Source organism: Glycine soja, chromosome 7 (genome assembly GCF_004193775.1).
Source record: "Glycine soja cultivar W05 chromosome 7, ASM419377v2, whole genome shotgun sequence".
NCBI classification, from domain to species: domain Eukaryota; kingdom Viridiplantae; phylum Streptophyta; class Magnoliopsida; order Fabales; family Fabaceae; genus Glycine; species Glycine soja.
The window spans coordinates 7,532,043-7,554,418 of record NC_041008.1 but is presented as its reverse complement, the minus strand read 5'-3'; the positions used below and the strand labels follow the sequence as shown (position 1 = coordinate 7,554,418).

The 22,376-nt window shown below is 35.0% G+C and overlaps 1 protein-coding gene and 1 pseudogene across 8 annotated transcripts; both read left to right on the top strand.

Annotated features, from left to right (window-relative positions):
* The first annotated feature begins 13,235 nt into the window (after positions 1–13,235).
* On the top strand, positions 13,236–15,713 carry LOC114419662 (annotated as a pseudogene).
* LOC114418514 (ABC transporter B family member 1-like) lies at positions 14,200–21,160 on the top strand. Of its 8 annotated transcripts, XM_028383900.1 has the most exons (12): positions 14,200–14,488; positions 15,297–15,345; positions 15,588–15,811; positions 16,382–16,474; positions 17,154–17,768; positions 17,995–18,049; positions 18,222–18,404; positions 18,820–18,885; positions 19,564–19,618; positions 19,725–19,915; positions 20,014–20,237; positions 20,833–21,160. In XM_028383900.1, exons 7-12 carry the CDS (start codon positions 18,303–18,305, stop codon positions 20,879–20,881), a joined length of 687 nt encoding a protein of 228 aa, XP_028239701.1. In that variant the 5' UTR covers positions 14,200–14,488; positions 15,297–15,345; positions 15,588–15,811; positions 16,382–16,474; positions 17,154–17,768; positions 17,995–18,049; positions 18,222–18,302; the 3' UTR covers positions 20,882–21,160. The 8 variants fall into 8 exon arrangements, with proteins under 8 accessions (XP_028239701.1, XP_028239706.1, XP_028239700.1 ...); XM_028383905.1 differs by lacking the exon at positions 17,154–17,768 and having other exon boundaries at positions 19,740–19,915; XM_028383899.1 differs by lacking the exon at positions 17,154–17,768.
* Positions 21,161–22,376: the final 1,216 nt, after the last annotated feature.

Genomic DNA, 22,376 nt, shown 5'->3' with positions numbered 1-22,376 from the left:
ATCCACACTAATTAATTGCCCCAACGTCTCTTTCTCTCTCTCTCTCTCTCTCTATTTTTTTTATTCAGTGGAAAAGGAACAAAAGATTCACCCAAGACTATATATGTTTCGTTCGCAACAAAAACTTATTCACTAATATTCTGCGATGCTAATCAACAAGTGTACTGAGTTGTACAAAGTAATATAAAATGGTACAAACCGAATATCGTATTCACAGGAAACTTGTTTTACTCAGAAGATATATGTTTAATGAGCAAATATTTGTGTAAAGCAAGTAAATGTTGAGTTGGATTTATGTATAAAAATCTAGTTAAACACAAATTAAAATATCTAGAGGTTGAGAAGTAAAAACAGTCAAGTAAAAAGCGTTGGATCGTTCTACTGAATTTCCTTTGATGTTGTTAAATATTTTTCTTTATTTAATATTATCCTAGTGTTCTTGTGCTAAGAAATTACCTAAACAAAGATCCCTCAAGTGAATGGGCCTAATTCTATTTAAACCTTGTCCTTGATCCCTCAACAAACTTAGTCTAAAAGAGTTGCATTACGATTACAGCATAATAAGGACTAGATCACTACACTCCATTCCTAGATATACAATTTTCTAGCTTGCTCTATCAAGTTCTAAGGTTTTAAAGCACTTTCCAGTACTAAAAATCCTAACTATACACACAAATGGGTGATCAAGCCACAAACATACAAAAATAAGCATAGATAAAAGCAATGAACACATAAAAATAACATTAAATAGATAGTAAGAGAGTTTTACATCAAAGATTCAGCAGAACTTCCCAACAAGAGGTTTAGCCTTCCATTACAAGTAATGAAACTTCAGCACAAAGGATAGATGTTGAGGGAAGAAAATGGTTAAAAATGGTTGCGGATGTCTCCTCCAACCTCTAGAACCCTGATCTCACTCCTCTAACCTAAACTCTCTTAAAGGCTTGTTTCTGTTGCTCTAGCTTCTCTCTTGGCTCTGTTTTTTTAATCCCCTTTTAGTTTCCGCCAACTTTAGTGTTCTAAAGTCTCCTTGACGTTTCAGATTCTGAAGGCTCGCTTAGTGAGATTGGCTCACTAAGCGCGAGTTAGTGAATTTTAGCTTAGCGAGCTGGGCGCGCTGAGCGCGAGAAGAGACAAACGACTCGCTGAGCGAGCATTGCGGCACGCTGGGTGAGCACATCTCTGACTAATCCTCTTCTAGGGTTTCTCATCACGCTAAGTGAGCTGAGTGCATCGCTTAGTGAATGTCACTTGCTAAGTGCATATGCCTCGCTTAGCCAGACACCAACTGCTTGACCTTCTCTTCTTTTAGCCTGAAACTAAAGTGGTTTCAATATTAATTCACAAAATGAGAGTATCTACTGAATAAAATCAAACTAAACTTGAAAATATGTACAATTCCTACAAAAAAAAAACCATAAATTGAGGGAAAAATGCTAATTTCATATAATTATTCAATACAAAAGTTAATCGTAAATAACGACTAACATTATCATCCTTCAAGAGGAGAGAGGAGAAAGTCTAGGGGAGGAGAAGGAGAACCCCAAATACATAGAGGTTTCTAAATGCTAATTAACCCCATAACTATTGGGTATTAGAGTAACAAAATAATATCACTTACAACTAAAATAATAAATGAGAAAAATTGAAATGGACACAATATTTTAACGTGAAAAACCTTCAACAAATAAGGAAAAATATGTGCAAGACCACATAAATAATTTCACTAAGTGAAAGAAAAATTATAACCTCTTTCTAAATATAAGGAGAGAACGTACAATTACACATTCTCTCTTATAATAGGAGAATAGACTTCACCAATTACTCAAGGAACTCTCTCTTAAATTGGGATGCTACGTGTTATGATGGGATGATCAAATGAGCAAAGTTTATGGCTATTTATAGGCAAAGTTTTGTGTTGAGCATTAAATGCCAAGGAAAAAATTTTATACCCTTCCAACTAAGTTTGCAGGCCTAGCTATGTAGTGGTAAGAAAATTTCATCCGCCATTTTTTGACTTATGCCACAAAAGATGGCTTTACTATTTGGTGCCTTCATAATCTCCCACTTAAAGCTACTTTTATGTGCTTTCAAAAATATCTCTATCTTGCCAATTCCTTGTTGCTTACATTTTTTTATAGAAAAATGAGGATTAACACCATGCAAACTTGTTTGCATTGATCAGCTTGGTCATGACATCTATTAGATTATCTTTAGTGTGAGTCTTTTGCATATCCATAATTCCTTCCTTTACTACTTATCTGACAAAGTGATATTGAACACCTATGTTCTTTTTCCTTGAATGAAAGGTTGGATTTCTTGTAATATGCAAGGCACTTTGATTGTCACAATACACAATAATATTTTGTTGCTTGTGCCCAATTTTTCCAATAGCCTTTGAATCCAAATAGCTTCCTTGCAAGTAGTTGCCATGCACTTAACTTCTATAGTAGACTCGGATAACCAACTCATTGTCCCTTTTACAAGTGTAAACACATAGTCACTAGTAGATTCTCTTTTATCATGATCACCTACAAAATCTGAATCGACATAGCCTGTGACAATAAATTTTGATCCTTCAAAACATAATGCGACACCTGAGGTTCTTTTAATGTATCTAAGGATCCTCTTCACAACACTCTCGTGCTCTCTACCAAGATCTGCCATGAACCTACTAATCACTCCTACTACTTGTGCAATGTTTGGTATAGTACAAATCATGGCGTACATAAGGCTTCTTAGCATTGATGCATACAATACTCGAGAAATTTCCATCCTCTCCGCTTCATTGCTAGGACTTATACTTGAGGATAACTTATAATTGATAGGAAGAGGGGTAGAAATTGGTTTATAGTCTTGCATGTTGAAGCATCGCAAGACTTTCAGTAAGTAATTCTTTTGAGAAAGCCAAAGCTTTCTATCTTTTCTATCTCGGTGAATTTGCATCCCTAAAATCTTATTTGTAGGTTCGAAGTCTTTCACATCAAACTCCCTAGCCAATTAAGCCTTCAAATCATGGATTCGATCTTTGTTAGGGCCTACCACCAACATGTCATCCACATACAATAGAAAAATGATGAAATCATTATCCTCAAATCCATTGTAGCACGTACAATGGTCTAAAGTAATTTTTCTGTTGTATCCAAGGCTAACAATGATGGAATCAAATCTCTTGTACTAGCATCTTGGCACCTGCTTCAAACCGTACAAAGATTTTATCAACCTACAAACAAGTTTCCTTGTTCTTAAAAGCCTTTCGATTAGAGCATATTTATCTCATCTTCTAGTTTTCCATGGAGAAAAGCAATTTTTACATCAAGTCGTTTAAGATGTAAATCAAATGCAACACACATAACTAGAACAACTCTGATTGTGGTTAATCTAATAACTGGAGAGAATATCTCATTGAAGTCGATACCTTTTTTCTAAGCATAACCCTTGACCACCAATCTAGCATGATATTTTTCTACTTGATTGTTGTCATCGTTGATCTTATAGACCCATTTGCACCCTATGGCTTTTCGACCTTTTGGAAATTCAACAAGTTCCCAAGTCTTGTTCCTATGAAAGACTTCCATTTCTTCAGGCATTGCTATCATCCATAGCGAAGCAACTGAACTATTCATTGCCTTTTGAAAGGTTGATGGTTCCCCTTTTTCAATTAGGGGATAGTACACATCATGGATTACCATGACGCAGTCTGAGTATAGAGCTGGTACAAATTTTGACCTTGTTGATCATTGAAGTACTTGTCCACCATTTGCCTCACTTTTTCCTACTTTTTGTGCTCCTGTTCAATTTCAGAAGAGTAATCTTCTCTTAACTTCTTCTCTATTTGCATTATAGTAGTGTCTTTGTTAGTGTTGTCATTTTTCTGCTCACTTTCCAATTCATTTTCTCCAAAAACTACATTCCTGTTAACAAAAACCATGTGGGCAATGGGATCACACAGGTGATACCTCTAAACATTATCAGCATCCCCAAGGATATACATTTTCTGGATTTTAGATCCAACTTTGTTCTTTCGTAGGAGTTATACATCACGTACACAAGAAATCCAAATACAAGTAAGGAAGAATAATTAGCTAGTTTGCATTTCCACATCCCATCGGTGTGTTTAAACCAATCGTTGTTGATGGCAAAGAATTTATCAAGTTACAAGCGATCTTAACTGCTTCTACCTAGAAAGATTTGGGCAATTCTATTGTTCTCAGCATAACTCTTGTTTTATCCATGAGAGTCATGTTCATCTGCTCTACCACACCATTCTGTTGAGGTGTATGTAGAACAGAGAATTGTCTCACAATATCGTCTTGCTTGTAGAATATCAAAAAATTGTCATCTACATATTCTCCTCCATTATTTGTTCTCAAGCACTTGATTCTTTTACTAGTTTCAAGCTCTACTTATGCTTTGAATTCCTTGAATACTGGAAACTCATTTGACTTCTTGATGGGGTACACACACAATCTCCTAGAGTAATCATCAATGAATGATACAAATTACTTTGCTCTTCCTAGGGATACTTTGGGCAATTCCCACACATCAAAATGGATCAAGTCTAGTATCTTTTTGCTTTTGGCAGTTGCTTTGGCAAACTTCAACCGATGCTGCTTACTTATCACATAGTGCTCACAAAATGCTAAATTAACTATTTTGAGCCCATGTAAAAGATTACATTCTACAAGAATTTTCAGACCTCACTCTAACATGTGACCCAGTCTACAATGCCACATCATCGTTGCTTCTTCTTGACTTGTTATAACTGATGCATCTGCTTCTTGCAACGTATCTCCCAAAAGCATGTATAGATTAGCTATGATCTTCTCAACTTTCATCATTACAAGATTTCCCTCTTCACTACTTTCAAGATTCCACCTTCAGTATGGATTTTGCACCCATGGTCATCCAATTGCTCAATAAACAATAGATTCTTCTTCAAACCCTTCACATGTCGTACCCCTTGAATTGTGCATACAGTACCATTATACATTTTAAATTTGGCAATACTGACCCCAACAATTTCCAAGGCATGATTATTCCCCATGAACATACATCCTTCTGAGATAGATTCATAAGTATAAAACCAATCTCGACATGGAGTCATGTGTCAAGTGCACCTAAATCCAATATCCAACAATCATGGAGTTGTCTTCCACCTCTAGAACCAATTGCTACTTCATTACACAAGACATCTGCATTATCTGAGGTAATAGCAACACAACCTTGAGAGGTTGATACTCCAGAGTTCTCTCCTCCACTCTTCTTATGCCAACAATCCTTCTTTAAGTGTCTTTTCATGCCATAATTATAGCATTTGAGGTTCTTCCTTCTTTGAGACTTTGATCTACCATGGTTTTGACTCCCACTAGAGCCACATTTTGTTGATTTGCCTCTCGTCATCGTTAAAGCCTCTACTTGCTTGGAGTTTTCCAGCCTCTCTTCCTTATTCTTTCGCTTGGATTCTTCTTCAAGAATAGCTCATTTTGCTTGGAAAATTTACTCCTGTTGAACTTCTTTATCTCATACTTTGCTACCATGATTTCACACAACTTCCACCTTGTATAGTACCGCTGACTGGAAGAATGACTGTAGACCATGAACTAATGCACCAGGTAAGTTCCCAAGAAAGAAAGGTGGGTTACCAACAGACACGCTTATATATCAAGTCTTTTCTTAGCCAGAACTTTCCTAGACATGCACTTTCACACTACCTCACTATATATCCATTAACAAGAATAATTCTTTGTTGATGTGGAAGATCAGACTAATCGCAACCGCAAAGCATACTAAGAATTTTCTTCGACACTATACCAGCGTACCAGCATGTATCGCAACGAAATAATATCAACAACCTATTGACTCTAATATCACTATTGAGTATTAGAGTAACAAAATAATATCACTCATAACTAAAATAAGAGATGAGAAAAATCAAAATGGACACAATATTTTAATGTGAAAAACCCTCAACGGATAAAGGAAAATCAACAGACAAGACCAAAGAAATAATTTCACTAACTAAAAGAAAAATTACGGCCACTCTCTAAATATAAAGAGAGAACAATTACACACACTCTCTTATAATAGGAGAATACACCTCACAAATTACTCAAGGATCTCTCTCAAATTAGGATGCTACTTGTTGTGATGGGATGATCAAATTAGCAAAATGCCTTGCTATTTATAGGCAAAATTTTGTGTTGAGCATTAAATGCCAAGGCAAAATTTTTCTACCCTTCCAACTAAGTTTGCAGGCTATGTAGTTTTAAGAAAATTTCATCCACCCCTTTTTGACTTATGCTACAAAAGGTGGCTTTACTATTGGGTGCCTTCATAATAACTAGCTATAATAGATAATGAGCTACACTATTAACTTCTCTGCAAACATGGCTAACAGAAACTATCACCAATCCCTTTTAAGAAGATCCAACGTTTTGACAATCAAAGAAGCTTGACGATGGCCAGGAACACAAACACCTCCATTAATGAGAGTCTGAACTAAATTCAAGCTATCCATTTCGCAACAAACTTTGCAAAAGCCTCTCTCCCAAACTAAGTTCAAACCATGAATGAGTGCAAATAGCTCGGATTAGTCCACATCCCAAACGCCATCAAACTAAGTTCATTGTTACGAAGTAAAAATGTTTGATAGATAGCATAAGTAAATTCATAAAATATCAAGAAAAAATATAGTATTCATCGTTGCTATGTTTGATAGAGAGAATGAATGAAATACGATAAATGAAAATTAAAAGAGAGAGTAGAAATAGGTGAGAAATAAAATAAAAAATAAAAAAGTATTTTTGTTGGAGAGAAATAAAAAAAATGAAAAAATAAATAGAGAAAAAGGTAAAAATAATACCGTGTGTTTAACTAATTTCAAAATTAAATCTCACCTTAATATATTAAAACGAACGCAACAACTTATTTTTATCTGTGCAAGATATCTTAAAAGAAGGAAATAAACCCCGAATATCCATGCACTTCTGACACATGAAAACTTTAGCGTACTTGGTTTTCTTCTTAGCTTCTCAAACCTCTGTCACAACTGACAAGCCATAACTCTCCTATCCTCTGCTTCAATTCAGATACCGTGCTCCATTTAATAGTCGGTTTTGTACTTGGTTTCATTTTCTTCCCTTTGAAATTCAACTCATCACCAACTTCACTCCAATAAAACATCATACCACCCTTCAATATTCCATCTAACAAACTCACCTAACATTTCTCCCTCTTGTTGAATGCACTGTACCACAGTTTGTACATTAACTTGCCATTTTCACTCCATAATATGTTGAGGCAAATAAGGAATTTCCGGAAAAGTGTGTGTTTTTTGTGAAGTTACTCATATTTGTCACTGATATATAATGGTAGCAATGTGTAGCTCCTACAGATCGAGAAATTAAGCTAAAGTTTCAAGAATTTGAGTTTCCCACAATGTGGCCTTCTGCAAAATCTACATGATGCTGCTGATGTAGTGACCCTTCATGCTGCTGGTTACAAGTTCCTCTTTTGGTATGCCTTGTTGCTCTTTTCTTTGATTTCATCCATGTCTGTAATTTGGCTGATTGGAGCTGTGTCATTGTCAACCATGAATATCTTGAGTTTTGATTAAATTTTGTTTTTGGACTTTTTTTATTTGTGTTTTGTTTTGGTTTCTATTTCAATCCTAGTTTTTGATTACTAATTAAGTATTACTAATTAGGCTAAGGAAAATGATATTAGGTACGAAATGTTATTCAACGAATCCATACGAATCTTATGAGCCAGTAACTGATTGGTGTAGGTTTTATTCTCTTTACTACCTGAATGTTTTTAAGAAATTACGTCATTGGTTAGTTTTGAATTTGTGTGCATTCGTGTGAGAGATTTTCGTACTAATCAGTATCACTGTTAAGTTAATATGGAAGAAAATGAAGTAACTTGCACAATCAGATTGTAGGGTTCCATTCTGTGGCAAATTGTCTTAAAGGGGCTGCTTTTACAAACTTATTCCTCAAACCTCAAATAGTGCTATTTTAAAACAAATTCCAGCATGAGTCTCTTTTGCTACGTAAAATGCATGCAACTCCAAAGAAATCGTCAGCCCCATTGGCGAGTTTGCCCCGGATGCGACACGTGGCTTGGTCTCGCCACTCAAATTAACAATTTGGCCTGCAACGGGAGTAGCCAGTTTGACTGGCGATTTGCACAGGTTGTGTAGCTAAGGCACAATGCTTTTTAGATTTTGGCACTGCTTTTTCAGATCCCAACAGACAGCTTTTTCAGACGATGGGTATAGCCAGAGCTACTGGTGAGATCAAGGATATAGCCAGTGCTACTGGCGAGATCAAAGATATAGCCAGTGGTGCTGACAAGATCATGCAGCTTTAAATTCCAGCTTCTGTCATACTTTGTTGTGCGTTTTTAAAATTGCTTGCGTTTTTAAAATTGTTTGCTCTGCGTTTTTTGAAATTGGTGAACCTTAAAGGTTTGAAGTTCGCAATCAAACAATTGTGTGTGGCATGAAATTTATTTTGTGAAGTAATTTTTTTTAGGCCGGAATAAAGTTTGAGTGTGAAGTTTTTATTATAATTTTTTTTAATTAAATTAGCTTTGTATTTGATGCTTTGTTCGTGTTAAAAATTTGTGAGGGTTAAAGTAAAAGTCTGTTTTTAAAAAAATTGTGTCATCATATTTATTTGAAAAAAATATTTTGAGTCGGGAAAAAATTTTGAATATGAAGTTTGTAGTAATTTTTTAATTAGATTAGGTTGGTGTTGATGCTTTGTTAGTGTGTTAAAAATTGATGAGCCTTGTATTTTCAAGTGTGTTTAAAATTAAAAAAATTGTGGCATCATATTTATTTGAAGTAAGTATTTTGAGTGCGGAAAATTTTTTTATTATGAAGTTGTAGTATTTTTTTTAATTAGATTAGCTTGGTGTTCATGGGTTTGTTCGTGTGTTAAAAATTTATGAGCCTTCAACTTCAACCGTGTCTAAAATAAAAAAAAATTTGGCATCATATTTATTTGAAGTAAGTATTTTGAGTGCGGAAAAATTTTTCAATATAAAGTGTGTAGTATTTTTTTAATTAGATTAGCTTGCTGTTGATGCTTTGTTCATGTGCCTTTATAATAATAACTTGGTTGATGCTTTATAATGTAATTAAAATGTCTACTTTGAAAGCGTTGCTTTGTTCTACCTTTTTAAATTTTTACTTTTTACTTTTAAGTTTCTGGCATCATATTTAATTAATTACCTTTTTTATTTTTAAGTTATTATTGTTAAGATTAATTATTTATAATAGTAACTTCGTTGATGGTTTATTTTGCCTTTAAAATTACTACCTTGAAATCGTTCAAGTTTTTTAAGTCTCTGTCATCATATTTATTTGAAGTTAATAATTTTTCTTTAGAATAAAGTTTTAATGTGAAGTTCCAGTAAAGAGGCTTTTTGTGATTAGATTTTTTATTTTTGAATTTATTATTATTATGATTAATTATTTAAAATATTGTTTTTGTATGTATATCATGAATTCAGTTATAACAGTGTTGTATTTCAATGGAAGGGTATATGAAGAGAATGATGGTGTAATATTTGAAGGCAATAAAAAAGCAATTCAGATTAAACGTGAAATTAGTTTCAATGCTTTGAAAAAAGATAAGAGATAAGGTAAAGTTAGAAAATAATGAAATTATTTATGTTATCAGTTGTAGATTTTTAGTTTTTGGAAAATATGTTACTTTGCAAATTTGTGATGACGAAGATGTTGAAGCCATGCTCGAAAGTTTTCAACAACAAGATCAAATGTCAGTTCTGGAATTGTACACAGAAAAGGATGTGGCTGGTGGTTCTATGTTTCATTCTGCAAATTCTCTTACATCATGTGAAAATAATTTATCTAATAATGAGGCGCAATCGCCAAGAAATGTGAGCAATTTACATGGTGATGAAGATGATGATGATGATGATCTTGTGTCTAACTCATACGTTGAAGAGTCTTTAGACGAAGATGATAGTGTTGACGGTATATCTGATACAGACGATGAAGTCACCGACATGATTCAACCAGTAAGAATTGTTCACCCAGTAGAAGGTATAATTTATTAAATAACAAAATAGGTGAATACATTTATCATTTTATGACAATTGTATTTAATGGTAAATAAGTATGATTGTCATATTGACCTGATTTTTTTTTTAACTATTAGGTGTACAAGGAATTCAAAATTCATTTTGGAATGATGCTTTGCATTATAACAATATCAATTGAAGTCATCCTAATGAGGAGGACATTTGTGGTTTGGAGATGTCATTGAGTTTTAATGTTGTGCAATAATTATATGTTGGCATGGATTTTGATAGTAAAGATGCGGTAAAAAATGCACTGAAATAATATGTTATGAAGGTGCATCAAAGTTTCAAAGTTGTTGAAAGTAAATCGAACAAGTATGTCATTTGTTGCTTGAATAAAAGCGCAGAGTGTCCTTGCCCTTTCTATACGTGGACAATTTTATCTAAAAAAACTGATTCATGGAAAGTCACACAATGGGGTGGACCACACACATGTCTGAATATGACTATGACACAAGATCACGAGAAGCTTGATTCAGATTCAATTGTCACTTGTGTAGTAGGTACGTTTTTTATGTTCATATTATGCTACTTTTGCATTAATTGTCATTTAAATTTTGTTATTTTATTAACAGGCATGATTAGAGAAGATTCATCAATAAAAATTTCTTTGATTCAAGAGAGGATAAACAGTGAATTTGCCTATAAGGTGTCATACAAAAAAGCTTGGTTGGTGAAACAAAAAGCCATTGCAATTGAATATGGCGATTGGGAAGAGTCATATGCGAAACTTTTGTCGTGGCTAACACACATGCAAAATCATTCTCCTGGATCGTATTTTCAAATACTACATGACGATTTTATTATTGGGAATACGGTTAGTCCGAACACCGTCAGTTTCATAGAGTGTTTTGGACTTTTGGTCAATGTAAAGAGGCTTTCAAGTATTGTAAGCCAATCATACAAGTTGACGACACACATTTATATGGAAAATACCGTGGGACCCTCTTAATGGCCACATCACAAGATGGAAATGGTGGTGTCCTTCCTCTAACATTCGTCGTGGTCGAAGGTGAAACGTTAACAGCGTGGCCATGGTTTTTGGCACACTTGCGTGAACACGTCACAGATAAAAATGATATTTGTCTCATATCTGATCGTCACGCGAGTATAAAGTTTGTTGTGGCTAACGAAGCACTTGATTGGCAACCTCCCCACGGTTATCATGTTTACTGCATTCAACACATAGTAAGCAATTTCAATCGCAAATTCAATAATACCAAACAAAAAGAAATGTTGAAGAAATTGGGTAAGATTTCATCTATCATGGTGGCGTTAATTTAAGTTTCATGTATACTTAAAATTATTGTTGCTAACTAATTTCATGCAGGTTACACTCCTTGCAAGCATATTTTTTTTTATCAAAATTTAGAAAAATTTCGTCAACTGAGTCCAGCCATAGCAACATGGATTGATCGCATTTCAAAGGAAAAATGGACCATGACTTATGATAAAGAAGGACGTCGATATGGCCACATGACAACCAACCTCTCTGAATGTATAAATAAGGTGTTGAAGGATTGTCGCAACATACCGATAACAGCGTTGGTGAAATCAACATATAATAGGTGTCGAAAGTACTTTGTTGATCGTGGTCGCCAAGCCCAAAGACAATTAAATGAAGGACAAATGTATTGTTCTAAGCTTGTTAAAGAACTAATAAAAAATCAAGAACAAGCTTGTTCGCACATCGTTCGTGTGTATGATATCCACTCCACAAGGTTTGAAGTAGAGGAGACCTTCAATCCTATAACGCAACGTGGCGGACAAAAGTGGACAGTTAACTTGAATGATCATTATTGTCAATGTGGAAAGTATTCTGCGCTTCACTATCCATGTTCACACATTATTGCAGCTTGTGATTACGTGAGCATGAACTACTACTAATATATAGATGTTGTTTACACAAATGAGCACATCTTAAAAGCTTACTCCGCACAATGGTGGCCTCTTAGGAATGAAGCGGCAATTCCTCCTTCTGATGACGCATGGACACTTATCCCTGACCCAACTACAATTCGTGCGAAAGGTCGGCCAAAATCAACAAGGATAAGGAATGAGATGGATTGGCTTGAACCATTTGAGCACCGACAAAAATGTAGTAGATGTGGAGCAGAAGGGCACAACAGGTGTCGATGTCCAATGCAATCTGATCGTGGGAGTTGTTCATTTAATTGATTTATGTATGTTAGGCGAGTGACTTGTATTGGTTGAAGTTCTCTTGAATGTATTTAGTTTGTGGTCTTCAATGAAATCGTTAGTTACTAACATGCCGGTTATTTTGGCAATGATGATCTAAGTCAATTTTTAATGAAGCTGTCCTTCTAAGAATGTATTTAGTTTGTGGTCTTCAATGAAATCGTTACTTAGTAACATTAGTTATTTTCGTTTGTCTACTTTAGTTTTTTATTAAACATTATTTATTATTATAGTTTGATGCGCGACATAAACTGTATCCATTAGTAAGCCTTAATAAACTGCATACGATAGATTAAGTGTCAAATTCAAATGAGAAACATACAACAACATATTTAAACAGAGACATGAAAATCAATCATTATGATATCCGTGATGACGTGAGGATATGCCATATGGTCGATCCCATCTTCCCGCTTGGCGATCATGATTTCTTCTTCCCCGATGTCTCCCCACTTCTACTTCATCAGCCTCAGCAAAAAATTGGTCACGCAAATCAACACCTAATAAGTCACCCATATCAAGTATTGCTCCGAGTACATTCCATTGCGTACCTAATGGGGCGTTAGGTGTTGGCACACTTGAGGCATCATGTTGCTGTGAAGGGGTCATAATCAGTCATGAAAAATGAGGATGTGTTTTCGCAACACCACCGAGTGTTCGCTTGCAGAAGTATCAGTGTGATGACCTTCAAAAGGATACTGATACACACTACTACAAAAATAGCTTTCTACGACACCCATTCTACGACGGTTGTATAGGAACCGGCTTAGAAAGTGGTACGATGACATTTTTGTAATTATTGTAAGAATTAGAGTATTTTACGACACACATTCTAAGACGGTTATTGAAAACCGCCTTAGAATGTTATATGTAATTAAATTCACATCGTGTTTTAGTAAAAACCCGTCGTAATTCAGGAAAAAAAAAAACAAAACGCGTATTGAACCCTAGTTCTTAAACCTTCCTCTCCCTGCTGGCCTCCACTCAACCTTGACATCTCTCGAACTTTCTTAGCTGACCCTCGCTCTCACTCTGATGCTCTCATACACATTCGCTCACTCGCTCCAAGTTCAGCTCCCACCTCGCCACCTTGGACCCGCTCCCTCCCCCGCCACGGCTCCTGCGCCGTCCGCCCCAGCAGCAACCACCATTCTGACCTCCTTACTCGTTACACTACTTTCCCCCCTTTTTGCCTTGCATCAGTGATCGAGATGCTGGGAAAGATGAGGAAGGTTTCGACGCGTGGCGATTCCGTGGCGGCGAACTACGCCTTCAGTCCCTCCGAAGATGATGTAATCATGAAGCACAGGCTTCTCACGCGCACCACCACCACCAGGGGCGACCCTCCTTTGAAGAAGCTTCAGAAGAAGTTCACCTCGTTCGTCTCCGAAGTCGACAAGGACAAAGACAACAACTACAACGACTGCGAGAAGCTCGCCAGAGCCTTTCTGCAGGAGCTAATGACATTCGAGATTCTTTTTCTGAAGAGCAAGGCGATTGTGGAGGCCAACATTAGGGAGAAGGATATTCAACGAGTTGAAGGAGGAAATGAATCACCAAATCCTGCAGGCGCAGGATGACATTGAGGATCTCAATAAGCAGCTTAAGGAGAGCAAGGTTGAGAGAAGGCACAAAGAGGAGTGCGAGGCTATTAGGAAGTTGATTGCCATGCAGCCCCGAGGTCCGAGACTATGAAGGTTATTTTAGAGTTGGAGAATGAAATTTCCGCTTTGGACGCCGAGAACACGGCTGGTTCGAGGTTGTTGGAGCTTAGGAAGAAGCAATTTGCGCTGTTGTGACATGTTTGCAAAAGGTTTTAAGTGGGAAAGGTTGGCCTGACACTAATTTTGGATCAGTAGTGACTGGATTTTTATTGGCTACTAGTAGTTATGAACCCTTCATAACATGATGGAAACTGCCAGAGATTTCGAGGGAGTAGTGACTGGATGGTTGAGGGAGTAGAGGAGACAACTGAAGGGGATGAAGAAAGTAATAAATCTTCTTCCTTTTTTTTTAGGCTGCTTATTCTTACTGCTCAAGTTGGATGCGTTTTAGGAAAGGGTGGTAGTGTGATAAAGAGAATGACAGCTGAGAGTGGTGCACAGATTCGGATCCTTCCTAAAGACAAGGTTCCAGTGTGTGTGCATCAAATTTTGATGAGATAGTTCAGGTAAATGTTTGTGATATTGATAAAAAAAGGGATAAGGGGTATGCCATTATCCCTTTTTGATTCAGTGTTTTTAAACTAACAGACTGTGCGTTTTATTTAATTAAATTAAATTAAAGTATAACTGGGAGTTGTATTTGAAGTAGCAAATGTCTGGCTAGAATGTTTGTTTTGTCAAATTTTATTTAATTAACTATCTGAACCCTGAAGTTAATTTCATTGATTCTATGTTTTGCATGTATGCATTTTGAGTGACACATAATTTGAGGTTGAAGTGCAGAAAAGGGGTTCTATAGCTGCTGCTGTTTTGGTGCTTATTAGTTATTACTTATTACTCATTTTAAGATCTGTTCATGCTTGTAATCTTGTTTCAACATTATTTTTCATATGTATGCCTTGATGTAGATCTCATGCTTGTAATCTTGTTTCAACTTGTTGGTAGGCCTCTCATGCTTTGATATTCAAAGGATTGGGTTAGATCAATTTTTTTTGTTCATAGGGAGGAGTTGAACATTGGTACCGGGGGGTTTACAGTGACTCACACACACTTCTCAACATTATTATTTTTTTACTATTTTAAAAGATGTTCAGCAAAACAACATTTTATAAAAAAGGAAAGTTTTTCTATTTCAATTTTCAGATATGACTTTGTGGGATTGAAATATCATGACACCTTCCTCTATCTGGGCTATATAGTGTTTTCTGTTCTGCCTTTTTTGCCGAGAGGGGTTTCACAGAGAAGTTGATAGCAGATATAAATACAGCAGCTACTAACAATGGTTATGATGATTCTATTCTGAAACCCTTTCAGGAGGTCAGTGGTTCAAACTTTACATGCAGGATATCATTTTCTGAACCAGGTAAATCAACTACGGTGCTTCTTTTTCTTCTTTTGCCAACCATTTGGGGAATTGCATAGCTGATTGGCTGTTAAAATTCTGGTGTATCATATTTAGGGGACACTTGGGGAAAGCTAACGTTATCTTGATTTTTCTCATCACAAAATGATTTTTATAATTTTAAAAAGTTGTTATTCATCTACACCTAAGTCTGAGATATCATTAGTGTAGTTAGTGATGCTGGTTGACTATCCATTATGTAGGCCAAAGGAGTTTGTACAAAGAAAAACACCAAGCTTGCTGCCTCAAGTGTTTCCACTGACGTTTCATCCTCACATGACGATGTTGGACCAAAGTTAGCTAAAGAATTATCCAATAAAGATGGTTGAATCAAATGACACCGTAAGAGAAGGTGTATCAGCAGACACCACACTTTCAACGCAAAACTCTATGAAATCTGATGAACTCCAGAACTCTCCAAACAGAGGTTTTTCAATAACTCATGTTACTAGTATGCAACAGACTTTAGGCATATAGTATGACATACTAAATTACTAATTGGCAAATGAAATTTATGTAACTCTCTGATTGAACATACAAAGCACTAAATGCTACTTGATACATAGGCTTTAACATTGAGGTTGTTGAACTTTTTAGCAGACATGCTCTGCTTTCTCAAAAATATATTAGTTGCTTGTTTTTTATTAACTAATTGAACTGAATTGCTTATTTCTTATGATTAAAAGTTGGAGAATGCAAAATGTTATTTTCTGTTTTTTCAAGTTCAAGGATCTTATTTATGCCTTTTCTGTTATTTTCACAGTCTGATTGCATTTATAACAAAGTTCTTTCAGAATATAACATTCACTGGTAGCAAAATAGCAAGTGTTCTTGGATGGCGGAGAGCTAATTTTGTTTTGTAACATAATAGTATTATTATAATATTAATATTGCTGCACAAAAGAACTTTACAATGTAATACTCTTATAATGCTGAGAAAAGAGGTTACTTTCACTACAAAAAATATTGACGATGAGTTTTGGTGAAATCACTCTAGCTTCAAAGGAAACCATTGACCAACTACATGGAGAAGTTGCAGAAAGATATTAATCCTAGCATGCGTCGAATTCTGGTTGATTGGCTTGTGGAGGTTAGTCTCATGGCTGCAGCATTATGTAGATTTCTATACTTCTCTACTGCTTTTCATGAAATAGCATCTCCGTATTACACGCTTTAGAAATTACATACTGTAAATAGACTTTTTCTTTCATTCACACATGGAGAATGATTAGAACTTTAGCATTAAGTCAAAAGAGATTTTTTTGTTAAATCTTATTAAATAAGCAAACATGATTTAATAAGTTAGGTAAACCGATCATTGGAAAATAATATACTCCACATCTTGAAAAGCAAAATAAAAAAATCTAAACAATTTTTTATAAATGTTATATATAAACAAATTATATTTGTACTTTATGAATAATTTAAAGACAATACAGTATTAAGAATATTTCGCTTTAAAATGCCAATTTTCTCTGGGCAACCCCTGATGGGTTCTTCTTAAGCTTATACTTAAGGATTTCTTTCGATAACAAAGGTCAGATCAAATGTTAGTTAATAAATAATAAAAATATACGGAAAAAAGGGCCCAAAATTCACCAATCCTTTATTTAAAAAAAAAGAAGAAGAAGAATTGTGTCAGCAAAAGCAGTAAAAGTGGCATATCTTGGGAAATAATTTTGAAAGTGGTATAAGATGAGAAAATGCTTTTATAAAAGTAGTAGCAGTATATATATATGGCTATGAAAAATGTCCCGATGCTTTTGCAGTGTGATGATTATAAAGTCAAACAGGAGCAAATTCCCCTCCTCACATCACATGTTCCTCCATCCTCAACAGCACACTAAACCTCTCCACATGCTATTAAGAATTCCCCCAATAACCCTGACCCTAGCTATTCTGGTCCCAATGAGTTTTGCCCCACCACACTTTTGCCCACACTGATTCCTATAAATTCATCAGAATGTCGCAACAACTTAGTTCAAGGCCATGAAACAAAAGTTGGTTTTGGAAGCAAGCCAAGAAGGCAGCGAAAAAAGAAAAACATGCTCTATTAGTTTGAAGAAAGTGGGTCTCCGAATCTCACTGTTGTTTGTTTCTCAAGAAAAAGGGTGTGTCTAAAAATGGGCAGGGATCAGAAAAGTGTGGTAGCTATGGTTGGCCAGGAGAGAAAAACAAACAAGAAAAATGGGTCTCTTGGGTTTAGGTCCATTTTCATGCATGCCGATGGCAAAGATTTGTTTCTTATGGTTTTAGGTACTATTGGGGCAGTTGGGGAAGGCTTGGCCACCCCTCTAGTGTTGTATATCAGTAGCCGCATGATGAATAACATTGGAATTTCCTCTAACATGGATGGAAACACTTTCATCCATAACATCAATAAGGTTCAATTTTTCATATCTCTCTTTATGCACACAAGAAATTATTATATAGTTCCATATCATCATATAATCTTAATTAATCTCTATGTCATGTGGAAATTAATTGAAACCATAGATACACGGTGATCTGAAGCTATCTAATAATTTTTCATCACATGGAAAGAACTTAACACGAAAGAGAAGCTTACTGATAACTTTGTTAACTTTCTTGGCTTTATTGGTTATGCAGAATGCAGTGGCTTGGTTATATTTGGCTGGTGCCTCTTTTGGGGTTTGCTTCCTCGGTGAGTTTCGATTATGCAATCATTTTTCCTTTTCCTTTTCCTTTTCTCTTTCAATTCACGCCATGCAAATTAAAGTAATGATATTGTTGTATCATCTTTTTTATTTCTTTAATTAATAATAATAATAATTATATTATTATTATTATTATTATTATTATATATTCTGGTTCAGAGGGTTATTGTTGGACAAGAACAAGCGAAAGACAAGCGGCGAGAATGAGATGCAGGTATCTGAAAGCAGTACTCAGACAAGATGTGGAGTACTTTGATTTGCATATATGTCACGAGCACCTCAGAGATCATCACTAGCGTCTCCAGCGACAGCCTCGTAATTCAAGATGTTCTTAGTGAAAAGGTTTGCTGTTGTTATAACTGTCATCAATTAACTAAAAATATAAAAATTGTGCTAGATCATAATTTTGCTTTGTGAATGAAAAGGGTAAATGGTGATTGGTTCCTCCATTAGAATGGTGTAACACACTTTTTTTGATAACTTCTCAAAGAGACTAATCACTCCCCACCACCCTTAATAATACAAAAAGAAAAAAAGAAGCTTACTGTTATTTCTGGGATTGCTTTATACTTAGTTTCTGAGATGTCTTATTATAATGACATTTTTTGATAAGTTCCTAAAGAGATTAATCACTCCCCACCAACCTTAATTATGCAAAGAGAAATAAAGAAGCTTACTGTTATTTTTGGGATTGCTTTTATACTTATATTCTGAGATATGTTATTATAATGGCATTTTTTTCTCCATTTTCTTGTAGAAGAAAGAAAATAGCAAGAGAAGGAAGGATGATCATAATTTAACTAAGAAAACTAAAGATAAAAAGGTACTGGTTCCATTAATTGGATATTTTTATAAACAACATATTAATTTTGTGATTGTTTTGTGTTCCACTCTTATATGCATGCCTTCAATGATGCTTTTTCAAATGTCTTTCTCTAATCTATGAATGTTAGTTGTGTCTAAAAACCTCTGTCCAAGTTATCTATGTGCCTGCTGATGACTTGACAGGTTTGATTTTGTTGTATTATTTAAATAGCTGATGCAATTACCTTTTTTGTTATCATCATCTAAATATTTTGATTTTGATGATACTTGAAGCTTTGATTTTGTGAGGAAAAAACTGCTCACTCACTAGCTTAGCTTTTATTACAATCAAACAATATATATATATATATATATATATATATATATATAATGAGGAGAGAGAGAGCTTGACAAGACTTGACTGATTTTGTCTCATTCTGTTTTCAGTACGTCTGTATGTGATTAGAAAACTTAATTGGTTACTTTCTATGATTCACATTGAATGTATATATGACTGTTGGGGTAAGCAGGATGCCATTGAACTTAGAAAACTTGACTTATGGTAAAGGGCAAACTGACATTTCTAACAAAATTAACAAATTAATATTTTCTGATAATAAAAAAATAAAAAGCTTAAAAAAACTTTGCAGAATAAATTAACATTTGTGTGATATTTTATTTTTATTTTTTTTTGCAGTATGCATTTTACTTCCTGGTGGTGGGGGCTGCTATATGGGCTTCTTCATGGGCAGGTCAGTGAATTGAGTTGCAATTCAATTCAATTGTCTCACTGATTCTTTGTTTGTGTTTGTCTGGCTTTGGATTTTGATTTTGATGGGTTTGAAGTTATTACTGTAGTTGTTGTTGTTGCAGAGATTTCGTGTTGGATATGGAGCGGGGAGCGGCAATCAACCACGATGAGAATCAAGTATCTAGAGGCTGTATTGAACCAGGACATTCAATTCTTCGACACCGAGGTTCGGACATCCGACATAGTTTTTGTCATCAACACCGATGCTATCATGGTCCAGGATGCCATTAGTGAGAAGGTGCAGTGCCAAATTCAACAAGTTCCTTTTTTTTTGTTTCTGTTACTAGATTTGGACTAGTTTTTCTCAATTTTCATTTTTTTATGGTTCTTGTGCAGTTGGGGAATTTCATTCACTACATGGCCACCTTTGTTTCTGGCTTTGTTGTGGGTTTCACTGCTGTGTGGCAATTGGCTTTGGTGACTCTTGCTGTTGTCCCTATGATAGCTGTGATTGGAGGCATTCACACTGTCACCTTGGCTAAGCTCTCTGGCAAGAGCCAGGAAGCTCTTTCTCAAGCTGGCAACATTGTGGAACAGGGGAGACTTCAGAGTATATTAAAGTTAAGAAACTTTGTTAATTGCAACTTCAGAGTATATTAAAGTCATTCGTTAAATTGCATAGGAACTTCTTACTTCTAACATTTCTATATATGAAAAAAAATAACATATATTTACCGCTTACCATAAGAATAAAAATATAGAAAACGTGAAAATATTATTTAGTTTAAACTATTTACATGATCTGTACGTATGTTTATTTTTATTTTTAAGTTTTAGTTGAGCAAAAAATTATGTGTTTTAGTCTCTACTCTCTACATAGTTTGTCTGTAGTGGTTTATCACCGACAAAAAGTTTTTATAGCAATTTTACATAGCTAGAAAGTCTTTTTTTGGTATTAAGAATAAAAACTGAACTTCTATGCATGTGTATGGACTAAAATTTATAGTTTTCTCATGTACAAACTAAAACTTAAAATGAAAACATTAAGAATAAAAACTGAACTTTTATGCATGTGAAAGGACTAAAATTTATAGTTTTCTCATCTACAAACTAAAACTTAAAATGAAAACAATTACAGGCTAGGGACTAAATAAATAGTTTAACTTATTATTTTCTAAAAAAACACTAATATTTAATTTATTTAACAATTGGCAGGTTCAATCCTAATTTACCTTTGCCTTTTCTAGAGATGGCTACATCATAGCTCAATAGTGAACGGGTTGTGGTCAAGGAAAAAATCAACCCTAAAGAAAGATCAGTGCATAATGCTTTGCAATTTTCTAAGAAAACATTTTGGATGATGATAAGGTTTTAATCAAATTTCGTTCTGATCATAGTATTGGATTTGTTGCATTTGATGGAGCATTATATATGGTCATGAGTCACAATTTATCTCATTATTATGATGTGGCAAGCCATAATATGATCTTTGAACTTGTCTGGAGTATACATATTGAATTTAAATTTTTCTTTAAGAAAAAAATTGTGAGGTATGTGTTTTTCATCTTTTGATTGATAATGAAACAGGCCTGTAGTTTTAGTTAGTGGAACATTTTATCGCTAGTAAGCTAAATGCTGCTAATATTCCAATTTAGTTCGTTCTTAATTTTGAAGTCCATGTATTGGTTTAGTCCATGTCATTTGTATATTCTAATTGCCACATTAATACAAGAACATATACATATTACTATATTATGATAACATGAGGGGGCCTTGTAAGTTTTTGGGAAGGATAGTGATTTTAGAGTAGAAAAAAGCAAAAAAATTAAAAAAAATAATTCTAAATCGGTTATTCGAAAAACCGATGTAGTATCTTGACATTTCTACATCGGTTACTACGAAAACCGATGTAGAATGCTTTACCAAGGGGTGGCCTTCTACGATGTTTGTCGCCAAACCCGATGTAGCATCATGACCATTCTACATCGGTTATTAGGATAACCGATGTAGAATTCTACATCAGTTATCCTAATAACCAATGTAGAATACATCGGGTTTCGGCTGAAACCCGTTTTCGAACCCAACCCTTTCTAAGACGGTCCTTCAACCATTGTAGTAGGATGACGGACTTTTTACATCGCCGCCTATGATGACGCGTCAAAACCGATGTAGAAAGACTTCTATAACCGATGTAGAAAGCCTACTTTGTAGTAGTGACATCTATGTCGTATATTGAAAAAATGTTGGTGAACGTGTAATACATTCCATGGCCTCGCTTCATCATTTATTGAGAATATTCTTCCGCTTCAACAACCACCCTTCGCCTGCCTATGCCTTAAGTTTCAACACTTGACTGGAGAATATGAAACTCTTGTGTTGGAAATTGATGCTCTGATGTTGGACCATGTGACACAGACTCAGTGATTCTCTATTGATCTTCCGATAAAATTATTATTTTCTCCATATAAGGCACGAGATCATCAATTGTCCATGTATTCCTCTCCTGAGGAGACACCATGTATTGTAATGTCTCCGCAACTTCAGCCTGCAATTATTAGGGTGAGCAAATTAATGGCCATGATTTAAAAAAAATTGAAGTTAAATATTCAAAAAAACAATAAAATACCAATGTAGATGTGTTTGCATTTTTTGGGTCAACAAACATCTTTATTTTTCGCCTATACCAGACCATGTAGTTCGAGTTAAAGCTCAATAGGCCCTCTTGTCAAGGATAACCGTCGACCCTAAAATCAGCTTGA